The following is a 13,624-nucleotide window of genomic DNA, read 5'->3' on the forward strand; positions in this document are numbered from 1 at the left end:
GGGGTTGTTTTCCTTAGAGCAGAGGAGATTGAGGAAACATGATTGAGATGTCTAAAATTAAGGGGCATAGGCTGGAAAGGAAGAAAATGTTTCCCTTGATGGAGGGATCAATGACCAGGGGATGTAGATTTAAGGTAATGGGTGGGAGGTTTGGATGGGATGTGAAGAAAAAGACTTTCACCAAGAGGGCGGTGGGAATCTGAAATTGGAGTGGTAGAGGCACAAACTGTCATATCAATTAAGAAGCATTTGGACATACACCTGAATGCCAAGGCATTCAAGGCTAAGGTTCAAGTGCTGGGAAATTGGATTAGTATAGTTAGCTGGTGTTTTTGACTGGCATGGACATGATGGGCCAAAGGGTCTTATTCCATACCGTATATCACATGACTTTCTGAACCTGGCTATTGCATCTAACAGGAAACCATAGGGATAGATGTATCTTTTCCAGGTTGGTAATCTGTAACTAATGGAGTGTCACAGTGCTCAGTAACTTGGTCTCCACCGTTTGCAATCTGCATCAGTAACTCAAATGAAGAGATTGAACGTAAATTATCTAAATTTATTGTTGACACCAACATAGTAAGTACAGACACTGCAAAATGATATCAACAAAACATGGCAGGTGGTGTATAATGTAGGAAACAGTGAGCTTGTCCAATTTGTCAGAAAGAATAGGAAAGTAGTACATTATACAGCTGGAGAGAAATTTCAGAATTCAGAGGATTCAGGGTGTTCTGGTATATGAATCACACAAAGTTAGTGTGCAGGTACAGCAAGTGATTAAGAAGGCAAAAAAATGTTTGCACCAATTGCAAGAGAAATGGATCCAAAGGGAGATTTACTGCAGCTGTACAGAGCTTTAGTGAGACCACATGTGAAGTGCTGTGGACAGTTTTAGATTCTGGTAATTGGTCTGTAATATCCTATTTTCTGCCTCACTCTCTCCTTGAATAAGAGCAATAAATTTGAATTTTTTCAATCCACTGGAATCTTTCCAAAATCCAGGGGTTTTTAACCAATGAATCTCAGCTGTCAGTTCCCTTAAGACCCTAGGATGTAGACATTCATGCCCTGGGGACCTATCTGCCTTCAATCCCAATAGTTTGCTCGCTACTTTTTTTTCTCTCATGATGGCAATTCTCTGGAGTTTCAAAGAATGAGGAGTAACCTCATTGAAACTAACAGACTCCTTACAGGGTGTGACAGGGTACACCATAGATAAGATGTTTCCTCTGCCTGGTGACTCAAGAATCAAGGACATAATCTCAAGTTGAGGGGCAGGCCATTTCAGACCATGCTGAGGAGGAATTTCTTCAATCAAAGAATCGTGAAACTTTGGAGTAATCTATGTCCCAGAGAGCTGTGGAAGAGCAATCATTGAGCAGATTCCAGACAGAAATAAATAGGTTTTTGGACACTTAAGACACCAAGGGTTGTAGAGATTATGCGGAAAGTAACATTGAGATAACCTACCATGACTTAATTGAATGGTGGAACCAGTCGACGTACTATATGGAGATAACAAGGTGTAGAGCTGGATGAATACAGTAGTCCAAGCAGCATCAGAGGAGCAGGAAAGCTGACATTTCGGGATTTCTGAAGAAGGGTCCAGACCTGAAACGTCAGCTTTCCTGCTCCTCTGATGCTGCTTGGCCTGCTGTATTCATGCAGCTCTACACGTTGTTATCTCAGATTCTCCAGCATCGGCAGTTCCTACTATCTCTGCTGTACTATACTGGATTTCCAAAAGGCATTTGGTATAGGGCCAGATGAAAAGTTATAAGGAAAAGCAAATTCTCATAGTTGTGGTATCAAATGAGTATGAAATGAGGAGAATGGACAGAAAGCAAAGAGTGGGAACATACGGGGTATTTTCAAATTGGCAGGCTGTCTAATGTATTAACGATTGGATATTTACAATTATATTCCTTATGAGCTATATTATTTACCATATATATTAATGACTTGGATGAGCAGACAGCAGGATCTATGGCAAAGTTTGTTGAAAATACAAAGGGAGTGTGAGCTCTGAAGAAGACACCAAGAAGCTCCAAAGAAACATGAACAGATTATTTACCACCTTGTTGCTAATCACTTAGAGGATAATATGGGGGAATGTGATGATATTTACTTTGGACGTAAAGAACAGTCGTGTAGAATATTGCCAGGTGCAAAACTCGTAAATGTTGATGTTGAGAGACCTGGGCAAGTTTGCACAAGAAGCACAAACAGTGAGCAAACAGGTACAACTAGCAAACAGAAATGCCAATGTTCTCATCACATCAATAACAAAGGAGAAAAAAAATCCCTCTTACCAACATTGACAATCTTGCTGGTGCAGAGCTCTTTTAATAAAGGGGCAATGATGCTGCTGTTCTGTGAGTACAATTCATAACGATTAATTCCAAGGAAGAATTTCATCCAATTTGTATAACTACCAGGCGAAGAATCATGAACTGGAAAGGCATATTCCTGCTCATGACTGACCCTGGGAAAAGAGAAAAATGACTTCAAACTCTGCAAAATGTAACAGGCATCAGAATACTAAATATCAAAATGAAATGAGCAGACAGTACACATACTGTCATATGTAAGAACATCATGCACAGGCCAAAGTATAATTGAGCTCCATGGACATGAGGTATGTGAGGTGACCATACACAGACTGTGGCGTATCAGGGTATCATGAATAAACTATGGTATAAGGTGACCAAGAACAGGAGATGGTAAGTTAGAGAAACGTGGTGTCTTAGTGTATGACAATCAGAATGTGATTTCTTTTTCAATTCATTCGCAGGACATGGGTGTTACTGGCTGGGTGAGCATTTGTTACCTGTCCCTAGTTGTCCCTCAAGAAGTTGGTGGTAAAATGCCTTCTTGAACTGCTGCAGTCCATGCATTGTACCTAAACTCACAATACCTTTAGGGAGGGAATTCCAGAAATTTGACCCGGTGACACTGAAAGAACGGTGATATATTTCCATGTCAGGATGGTGAGTGGATTGAGCAGGAACTGCCAGGTGGTGGTTCTTCTTTGAATCTGCTGCCGTAGTCCTTCTAGATGGTTGAGGTCATGGGTTTGGAAGGTGTAGTCAAAGGATCTTCAATGAATTTCTGCAATGCATCTTGTAGAACACATACATTGCTGCTACTAAGCATCAGTGGGGGAAGGAGTGAAGCTTGTGGATATAGTGCCAATCAAGTGGGCTGTTTTGTCCTGGCTGGTGTCAAGCTTCTTGAGTGATGTTAGAGCTGCACTCGTCCAGGAATTGAGAGTATTATACAGGAAGGAGGTGGAGTGTTTAGTGACATGCTGTCAAGACAACAATCTCTCTGTCAACATCAGCTGGTCATTGACTTCAGGTACCAGAATGGAGGACACACCCCTGACTGTATCAATGGAGCTGAGGTGGAGATGGTCGATAGCGTCAAGTTCCTGCAAGTGATGATCACCAACAATTTGTCCTGGACCTCACATGTCAATACAATGGCCAAGAAGGCACAACAACATCTCTACTCCTCAGGAGGCTAAGGAAATTGGCACGTCCACAAAGATGCTTGCCAATTTTTACTGACGCACCATAAAAAAAATTCTATCTGGATGCATCACAGCATAGTATCGCAACTGCTCTCCCCAAGACTGAAAGCAACTGCAGAGGGTTGTGAGCACAGCCCCATTCAACGCACAAACTAGCCTTTAGTCCATTGACTCCATTTATACTTCCCACTGCCTCATGAAAGGAACCAACATAACCGAAGACCGCTCTGATCCCAGTTGGACTCTCTCTTCCACCCTCTTCTGTTGGGCAGAAGATAGAAAAGTTTGAATGCACGTATGTTTGAATAGCTTCTTCCCCACTATTATCAGATTTTTGAACAGACTTCTCAAATGTTAATTCTGATCTCTCTCTCTCTCTCTCTGCTCTGTCTCTGCGGCTGGTAACACTACACTCTTCTGCTATAACAAAGTGTGGGGCTGGATGAACACAACAGGCCAAGCAGCATCTTAGAGCACAAAAGCTGACCTTTCGGGCCTAGACCCTTCATCAGAGAGGGGGATGGGGAGAGGGTTCTGAAATAAATAGGGAGAGAGGGGGAGGCAGACCGAAGATGGAGAGAAAAGAAGATAGGTGGAGAGGAGAGTATAGGTGGGAAGGCAGGGAGGGGATAGGTCAGTCCGGGGAGGACAGACAGGTCAAGGAGGCGGGATGAGGTTAGTAGGTAGGAAATGGAGGTGCGGGTTGAGGTGGGAGGAAGGGATAGGTGAGAGGAAGAACAGGTTAGGGAGGCGGGGATGAGCTGGGCTGGTTTTGGGATGAGGTGGGGGAAGGGAATGAGCGGGGCTGGTTTTAGGATGCAGTGGGGGAAGGGGATGAATCTCCCCTCCCCCTACCTCATCCCAAAACCAGCCCAGCTCATCCCCGCACCCTAATCTGTTCTTCCTCTCACCTATCCCCTCCTCCCACCTCAACCCGCACCTCCATTTCCTACCTACTAACCTCATCCCGCCTTCTTGACCTGTCTGTCCTCCCTGGACTGACCTATCCCCTCCCTACCTCCCCATCTATACTCTCCTCTCCACCTATCTTCTCCTTTATTCATCTTCAGTCTGCCTCCCCCTCTGTACCTACTTATTTCAGAACCCTCTCCGATGAAGGGTCTAGGCCCGAAACATCAGCTTTTGTGCTCCTGAGATGCTGCTTGGCCTGCTGTGTTCATCCAGCCCCACACTTTGTTATCTCGGATTCTCTAGCGTCTGCAGTTCCCATGAACTCTGTTCTGCTACCTTGATGCACTTTGTATGGTACGATCTGCTTGTATAACACACAGAACACCACTTTGCACTGTATCTTCGTCCTTGTGACAACAATAAATCAAACTCAAACTCAGAATTGTACCTGATGGATGGCGGACAGGGTCGGGGGAGTCAGGATGTGAATTACTTGTTACAATATTCCTAGCCTTTGACCAATTCTTGTAGCCACTATATTTATATGGTGAGTCAATAGTAACTCCCTGGATAGTAATAGTAGGGATTCAGAGTTGGTAACACTATTGAATGTCAAGGGCCAGTGGTTAGATTCTCCCATTGGAGATTATCGTTGTCTGGCACATGTGTAGTGCAAATGTTACTTGCCACTTGTCAGCCCAAACCGCGATATCATCCAGATCTTGCTGCACTTCAACATGGACTACTTCAGTATCTGAGGCATCACAGGTGGCCCTTCACACAGTCAGGAAGGAGGAAGCACATCCAAAATGAGATACAGCTCAAGACAGTGTTTATTTTAGCGATTTTGGAACAGCATGAATTGGGAAATCTTTCTTTTCTTTCTCCATTTTAAACTTTTTTAAAAGTAAGTATTCCAGGTATAAGTGTAATAAGGTAGCCAACTCAGCTAACTGAGATAGAGTTATCAGTCAATCACCTGAAGCCTGAATAGGGCCTCACTACTATTGAAGTGAGAATTATTTCATCTTACCTCAGCTGTAGTTAAGAGAAGGTCTGTTGAAACTTCAGAATCAATGAGCTCTGCAAGGCCAGAAAAGACAGTTCGCATCTCATCCAAAAGGAGGGACAGTCTGAGTCAAGATGTATTTTGGAGATTTTGGAGCAGCATGGGAGTCCAGGGAAGAGCTGCTTTTTGCTCGCTTGATTGGTTCATAGCCTATTAATGGCCCAGGAATGGGGGCTCAACAAAGCAAAGAGTGACATCAGAGGAAACCCACACTGTTGAGACAATCAGTAGGAATCAGTCTCGGAGCAGAACCTGTGGGCAAGGATCTTGCACCAAGTGAAAAACATCCTCATTCTGAACAGGGAGAAACAGTCAGGGTGAAGTCACAGGGAAGCAGTGAGATGATTGGCTGCTTAGGAACCACCTTTAGGGACTGAGTGACTAGTATCGGGAGGGAGACAGTGTGTGAAGTCTTTATCTTTGTGGGTTGCAGTTTGTTAGGAGAGGTGACAAATTTGATTTGGTGAGTAACGGGTAATGTTAACTAATTTGTTCCTAATTTATTGTTTATAGATGGTAAGGATCACAATGGCAGGAAAATTTGGTCCCATGAAATGTTCCTCTCACAATACTTGGGAAATCAGGGACACTTCCAGTATTCCATTATTGATAAAGAAAGCCATCACTGTAGCAATGAGGGAGGATGTCCGAGAAGGCTCTTCAAATGAGGCCATTTGTGTAGAGCTTAGAAATAAAATAAAGGGGTAACTACTTTGCTGAGATTATGTTACAGGTCTCCCAACAGGCAGAGGGACATAAAGAAGCAGATATGTTGGCAAATCACAGACAGAGGAGAAGGGAAGGGGGTTATAGTAGTGGGAGATTTCATCTCTGCTAACATTAACTGGGATTGCCTTAGTGAGAAAGAATTAGAAGGGATGGAATTTATAAAGTGCACCCAGGACAGCTTTTTGAGCCATTACGTAGATAGTCTGATTAGGGATTGGGTAGTGCTAGACCTAATCCTAGAGAATGAAGTGAGTTAAGTTTTTGAAGTGTCAGTGGAAAAGATTATGGTCAATATCCGCAAAGTCTGTACATTTTAAAGGCAGTATAGGAAGGGGATAAGGATAGTGGGTCAAAATTAGGAGAAGGTCAATATCAATATCATTTGACAGGATCTGGCAAACATGGACTGGATGCAACAATTTACAGGCAAGACTATATTTGGAGATCCAGAATCTTCTAGAAGTGGTATAGTGATGGTTCAGGATCAGCATATTCCTTTAAAAGTGAAAGACAAGGGCAGTAGGTCAAGGGAAACCTCGGTTGTTAAGGGATATTGAGAGTTTGAAAAAGAAAAAGGAACTATGTGATGGTACAGAGCATTAAAATCAGAGGAGGCCCTTCAGGAGTACAGGCAGCGTAGAGGGGTTCGTCAGACACCGATCCTGTCTGGTTAATTTAACTGAGTGCTTTGAAAAGGTGACCAATTATATTGATGAGGGTAATGCAGTTGATGTAGTTCACATGGACTTCAGTAAGGTCTTTGACAAGATCCCACATGGAATGATGATCCAAAAGCTCATGGGATCCAAGGCAAGTAGGCAAACTGGATCCAGAATTTGTTTGCAAATAGTAGGCAAAGGGAAGAATTGTTGTTGTGAATGGAAATCCGTGACCAGTGATATAGCACAGAGATCAACACTGGGAGTCTCAACAATTTGGATATGAATGTAGAAGGTATAATTAGCAAGTTTGCAGATGACATGTAAATTGATAGTGTTGTTGATAGTGAAGAGGACAGTCTCAGGCTACAATCTGATATTGATCAGCTGGTAAATTGGGCAGAGCAATGGCAGATGGCATTTAATCCACATAAGTCTAAGGTGATGCAGTTTGGGAGGTCTAATACGGGAAGGATTTACACAATGAATGATAGGATCCCAGGGAATACTGAGGAATAAGGGAACCTTGGTATACGCGTCCATTCATGCCTGAAGTGTCAACACAGGTAAACAGGGTGATGAAGAAACCATAACCCACAGATAAGACACAGAGCAGGAAATCAAAGGGTCAGCACAGTGCCACAGTGGTTAGCACTGCTGTCTCACAGTTCCGGGGACCCGAGTTCAATTCCAGCCTTCGGTGACTGTCTACATGTTCTGCGTGGGTTTCCTCCAGGTACTCTAGTTTCCTCTCACAGCCCAAAGATGTGTAGGTTAGGTGGATTGGCCTTGCTAAATTGCTCCATAGTGTTCAAGGATGTGCAAGTTAGATGAGTTGGCCATGGTAAATGTGGGGTCTGGAGTGGAGTATGCTCTCCAGACAGTCAATGCAGACTTGGTGGGGCTAATGGCCTCTTTCCACACTGTATGGATTCTATGATTCTTGCAGTGTCATGGCCAGAACTGTACTTAATATTCCAAATGTGGCCTAACTAAAGTTCTGTACAGCTGCAACATGACTTGCCAAGATGTGGCAAGCTTGCCTTCATTAACCTGGGTGTATGAGCCAGGAAATCTTGTTACAACTTTATGAAACATTGGTATTTATCTTTGACCCTCATAATTTTCTACATCTAATCATATTCCCTCTGCTCTATGGCAAGCGGCACAGTGGATCAGTGGGTAGCACTGCAGCCTCACAGTGCCAGGGACCCGTGTTCAATTCCAGCCTCGGGTAACTGTCTGTGCAGAGTTTGCACATTCTCCGCATGTCTGCATGGGTTTCCTCCAGGGTCTCCGGTTTCCTCCCACAGTCCGAAGATGTGCAGGCTAGGTGGGTCGGCCATGCTAAATTGCCCATAGTGTTCAGGGGTGTGTGGGTTATAGGGGGATGGGTCTGGGTGGGATACTTCAACGGGCAGTGTAGACGTGTTGGGCCGAAGGGCCTGTTTCCACACTGTAGGAAATCCAAAAAAATGCAACCCCAGTGTGACCAATCTCTCTTCTTAATTAAAACTCTCCAGCCAAAGCACCTCCTCCGCATCCTCTCCAGTGCTATCACATCCCTCCTAAAATGTGGATTCCAGAACTGTATACAATACTCTAGCTGCAGCCTAACCAATGTTTTATCCAGTTCCAGAGAATTTATCCAGAGAATTGATAGGGCATGTGGACTTGATCTGTACAGACTTCAATAAGGTGTTCGACAATGTTCTTCACTGTAGACTGATTAGCAAAGTTAGATCAATGTTAGGAATACAGGGAGAACTAGTCTTTTGGATACAGAACTGGTTTGAAGGTAGAATACAGAGAGTTGTGATGGAGGGTTGTTTTTCAGACTGGACCAGCTGAATGCCATGAGGATCAGTGCTAGGCCCACTGTTTTTCATCATTCATATAAATGATTTGGATGTGAACGTAGGCGGTATGGTTAATAATTTTGCAGATGGCAACAAAATTGGAGGTTTAATGGACAGTGAAGAAGGTTACCTCAGGATACAATGGGATCTTAATCAGATGGACCAATGGGCCGAGGAGTGATAGATGGAGTTTAATTTAGGTAAATGTGAGGTGCTGTATTTTGGAGAGCAAATCAATACAGGACTGATACACTTAATGGTAAGGTCCTAGGGAATGTTGCTTAACTAAGAGGCACTGGAGTGCAGGTTCATAGTTCCTTGAAAGTGGAGTGGCAGGTAGATGGAATAGTGAAGATGGCATTTAGTATGTACGTCTTTCTTGGTCAGTGCATTGAGTATAGGAGTTGGGAGGTCATGTTGCGGTTGTACAGAACATCGGTTAGGGCCACTTTTGGAATACTGCATGCAATTCTGGTCTCCCTGCTATAGGAAAGATATTGTGAAACTTGAAAGGGTTCAGAAACAATTTAGATTAGATTAGATTCCCTACAGTGTGGAAACAGGCCCTTCGGCCCAACAAGTCCACACTGCCCTATGGAGCATCCCACCCAGACCCATACCCCTACAACCCACACACCCCTGAACACTACGGGCAATTTAGCATGACCGATCCACCTAGTTTGCACATCTTTGGACTGTGAGAGGAAACCGGAGCACCCAGAGGAAATCCATGCTGACACGAGGAGAATGTGCAAACTCCGCACAGACAGTTACCCGAGGCCGGAATCGAACCTGGGGCCCTGGTGCTGGAAGGCTGCAGTGCTAACCACTGAGCCACCGTGCCACTCAAAGGCGGCAAGGATGTTGCCAGGGTTGGAGGGCTTAAGCTATAGGGAGAGGCTGAATAAGCTGGAGCTATTTTCCCTGAAGTGTCAAAGGCTGAGTGGTGACCTTAAAGAGGCTCATACAATCATGAGGGAATGGATAGGGTGAATAGACAAGGTCTTTTCCCTGTGGTGGGGGAGTCCGAAACTAGAGGGCATAGGTTGAGAGGGGAAAGATTTAAAAGGGTCCGAATGGGCAACTTTTTCATAAAGAGTGCAGTGTGTGTATGGAATGAGCTAGCACAATCACATTCACAAAATTTAAATGGCTTCTGGATGGGTATATGAATAGGGAGGATTTAGAGGGAAATATGCCAAAAGATGGCAAATGAGATTAGATTTATCTAGGATATCTGGTCGGCATGGTTGAGTTGGACCAAAGGGTCTGTTTCCGTGTGTATATCTCATGATTCTGTGACTATACCATTTGCCTTCATGACTACTTTATCCAAATGATACCTTAAGGGACCAGTGGACATGCACACCAAGGTCCCTCTGATCCTTGGTGTTCCCCAAGGTCTTATTGTTCATCACACATTCCTTGCCTTGTTGCCATCATGTACTCCTCCTGCCCTGTGTGGGAAGTTGGGCACATGTGGCAGCACAGTGGCTCAGTGGTTAGCACTGCTGCCTCACAGGTCAGGGACCCAGGTTTGATGCCACCCTCAGGCAACTATCTGTGTGGAGTTTGCATGTTCGCCCTGTGACTGCATGGGTTTCTTCCGGGTGTTCCAGTTTCCTTTCCCAGCCCAAAGATGTGCAGGTTAAGGTAGAGTGGCCATGCTAAATTGCCCACAGTGTCCAGCGTGAGATATGCAGGAATAGGGGAGGGCGTATCCTTGATATACTTGGCCATTGAAGATGAAGTGTTTGGTAGGGCATAAGTATATTAATATGAACGAAATTAATGGAAAACCCATGGGCTCACCTATCTCGGGGCTCATAGCGAAAGCAAAGATTGGAGTGCACAGTCCTCCCCCACAATCTGGCCTAATCTATGGGCTAGATACATGGACAATACCTTTGTGGTCATTAAATGAGCAAAGTTGGAAGAAAGACACCACCAGGGATCAAGATCACCAGGGAAGAAGAGAACAACAATCAACTCCTGTTTCTAGACATAATGGTGGAATGAACAAACAATGAGGAATTCCTGACCAGCATACACAGAAAGACGACACAGGCAGATCAAATCCTGTATTACAAAAGTAATCACCACAGCATCCACAAACAGAGCTGTGTCAAGACTCTGTTTAAACGGGTGATAACCCACTGCAACACCCTGGAGTAGCACAAAAATGAATAGGAACACCTAAACAGAGTCTTTGCAAACAAGGGTTATCCTAATAGCTTTGTCTGCCGATGTCTGGCAAACAAACAACACCAAGAAGGCACTGTACGCCCCAACACACTAGCCATCCCATTCCATGTTAGAAACACATTAGAACTGACTTTCAGACTCCTATGACCTCTTGGAATAAGGATAGCACACAAACCAACAGCCACTCACTTCACCAGTTACACTCAAAGACAAAATACCCCATACCCACAATGAGCAGGACAACTGTGATACATAATACAGAAACTGCGAGGCACACTACATAGGACGAATGGGCTGGAAACTTGCCTCCAGGATACATGAACACCAATTCACAGCAAAACAGCACGACCAACTCTCCCTCGTTTCAATACGCTCTGACATAGAAGGACATCAATTTAACTGGGACAAAGTTACAGTATTTGGACAAGCAAGACAAAGACATGCACAGGAGGCCTGGTTTTCAAACACCGATGCAATTGACAAAAATGTTGACATAGACGCCATCCACATACCACTATGGTACAAGACTGGAAACATAGCTGCCCACCATGACAGACCGAGCCACATAAATTCAGGGCAGGGTAGGGCAAAACAACAGTGTTTCAATTAAGGCTATACAGCACTGACAACGTCACCTAGAAGGGAGATGAAGTGTTTGCATGAAAACCAGTCAGCTCAGTGAACCAACCAACAACTCCAACCACAACCCAAGCTACAGATCTTTGTTAAAAAGATAGGTTAAGTAAGTGGGATAAAATTAACTGGGACATTGAGTAAAATGAAGGAAAAATTCAAGCTGTTCATTTTGGAAGGGAGAACAGAATATTACTCAAATAAATAAAAACTGCAACACAAATGAGCTTGAGGGTACTTGTGCATAAAACATAGAAAGCTAACACACAGAGGCAGCAGGTAATCAGGAAGGCTGATGGAATATTGGCCCTTATTTCAAGGGGTTTGCAGTATAAAAGTAGGGAAGTCTTACTGCAACTGCGCAAAGTGCTCGTGAGACCATGTCTGGAGTACTATGAGCAAGTTTGGGCCCCCTATTTAAGGAACTATTAGATGATATTAGGGCACTGTGCACATACTGTGTGAGCATACATTACATACAATGTGCTCTCAGTGTAGTGTACACTTTGTTTTATGCAGGAGTAATTGAAGACATTGGCAGGAGAATAAAAAACAGAACATGGTTTCAGTGGTGAGAGATTGCAGAGCTCTGAGATGCAGAAGGACTTGGGGATCCTAGGGAATGAATCATCAAAGGTTGATATACAGGGCATTGGGACAACAGTAGTAGGTTTTATTTTACTGGGGGGATTTGTAAAACAAAGTTGTGAAGTTATGCTTCAGTTATTGGTAAGATTATATCTGGAGTACAGTATAAAGTATTAGTCTCCCTATTTCAGGGAGAATGTGAATGTGTGGCAAGCAGTTCAGAGGAAGTTACTGGGCTGTGGTGTGGAGGGTATTGACATATAAAGAAACTTGCTGCATATGCTGTTTGGCATGCAGGTAGTTCTCTTCAGTACCTTCAACAAGTTACCTCTCAGCTTTAGGTATCCCTGGTGCTGTGCCTGACATGCCCTCCTGCAGTCTCCATTGGACCAGGGTATTGTCTTATAAGGAAACATTGGACAGGCTAGGCTTGTATCCTCTGGAGTTTTGACTTGATTGAAACATACAATATCCTGAGAGGTCTGGCCAATGTGTAGAAGGTTTCCTCCTGTGGGAGAATCTGGAACTATGGGTTACTGTTTAAAAATCAGGGGACAACCAATAGAAAAAGAAATGATGTGAAACATTTTCTCTTCAAGGGTGGTGAGCCTTTGGTGAGTCTTTTCCTGAAAATGTGGCAGGTACAGTGTCCGTAATTATTTTCAAGGCGGAGGTGTATAGATTCTTGCGAAGTAAAGGAGGTGAAAGGTTACCAGGGAATGAAGAATGTGGATTTAAGGCTACAAACAGATCAGTAATGAGCTTATTAAATGGCAGAGCAAGCTTGAGGGACTAACTGGTGTACTCCTGCTTCTTTTTTGTATGGTTTGTCCTTCAGAGTATCACACTGTCTCTGTTATCATGATGCCTGTGTAGTATCAGACTATCTCTCCTTATGCAAGTTAACTGAGTTATGCCCCACTCACCAGCCATCACTGTCGCTGATTTTTGGATTGAACTTTTCTGCTGAGTTCTCAGAGAAGAGCTGATCATCTGGTGTCAACGGTGGGATTGGGATGTTGTACAGTGGATGTTGAAACAGTGCCGTCAGTTTAGAGATGCTTGACTTTAAGTGCTGGCTCTGGGGTTTACTATCCATACTAATGCCTGACTGTGTATGTTTCTTTTGATGGAATGCCTGGCTCTTATCATTTGAATCCACCACCTTTTCTAGGAATTGAGATCTGCGGCTTGATGTCCTGGTGCTGGCATAATTCTGAAGTTCTCGGTTTGTCTTTGATAGCTTGCTCTTCGTCAGTGGTCGGTTCGGGAGCAGAGGAATGTCCTGGCCAGCAGTCTGTTGGTGATGAGCACACTTTTCTTGACCACTCAGCTCCTTAATGGGCAGCAGAGCAATCAAGACATGCAGTACCAGGCTGATCACAATCAAAAGCAAGAGCGTTAACCTGGGCCTCCAAAACGTCATCAT

The 13,624-nt window shown here is 44.0% G+C and overlaps 1 protein-coding gene across 1 annotated transcript in view; it reads right to left on the reverse strand.

Annotated features, from left to right (window-relative positions):
- Positions 1 to 13,624, reverse strand: part of LOC125446991 (extracellular serine/threonine protein kinase FAM20C-like) — a 40,830-nt gene extending 27,206 nt beyond the window's left edge. The window contains exons 1-2 of the mRNA XM_048521065.2: positions 13,122 to 13,624; positions 2,319 to 2,491 (exon numbers count right to left, since the gene is read on the reverse strand). Of these exons, the coding sequence (XP_048377022.2) occupies positions 2,319 to 2,491; positions 13,122 to 13,624 (676 nt within the window). The remainder of the gene's footprint in view (positions 1 to 2,318; positions 2,492 to 13,121) is intronic.

This window comes from Stegostoma tigrinum, chromosome 38, assembly GCF_030684315.1.
Source record: "Stegostoma tigrinum isolate sSteTig4 chromosome 38, sSteTig4.hap1, whole genome shotgun sequence".
NCBI lineage: Eukaryota > Metazoa > Chordata > Chondrichthyes > Orectolobiformes > Stegostomatidae > Stegostoma > Stegostoma tigrinum.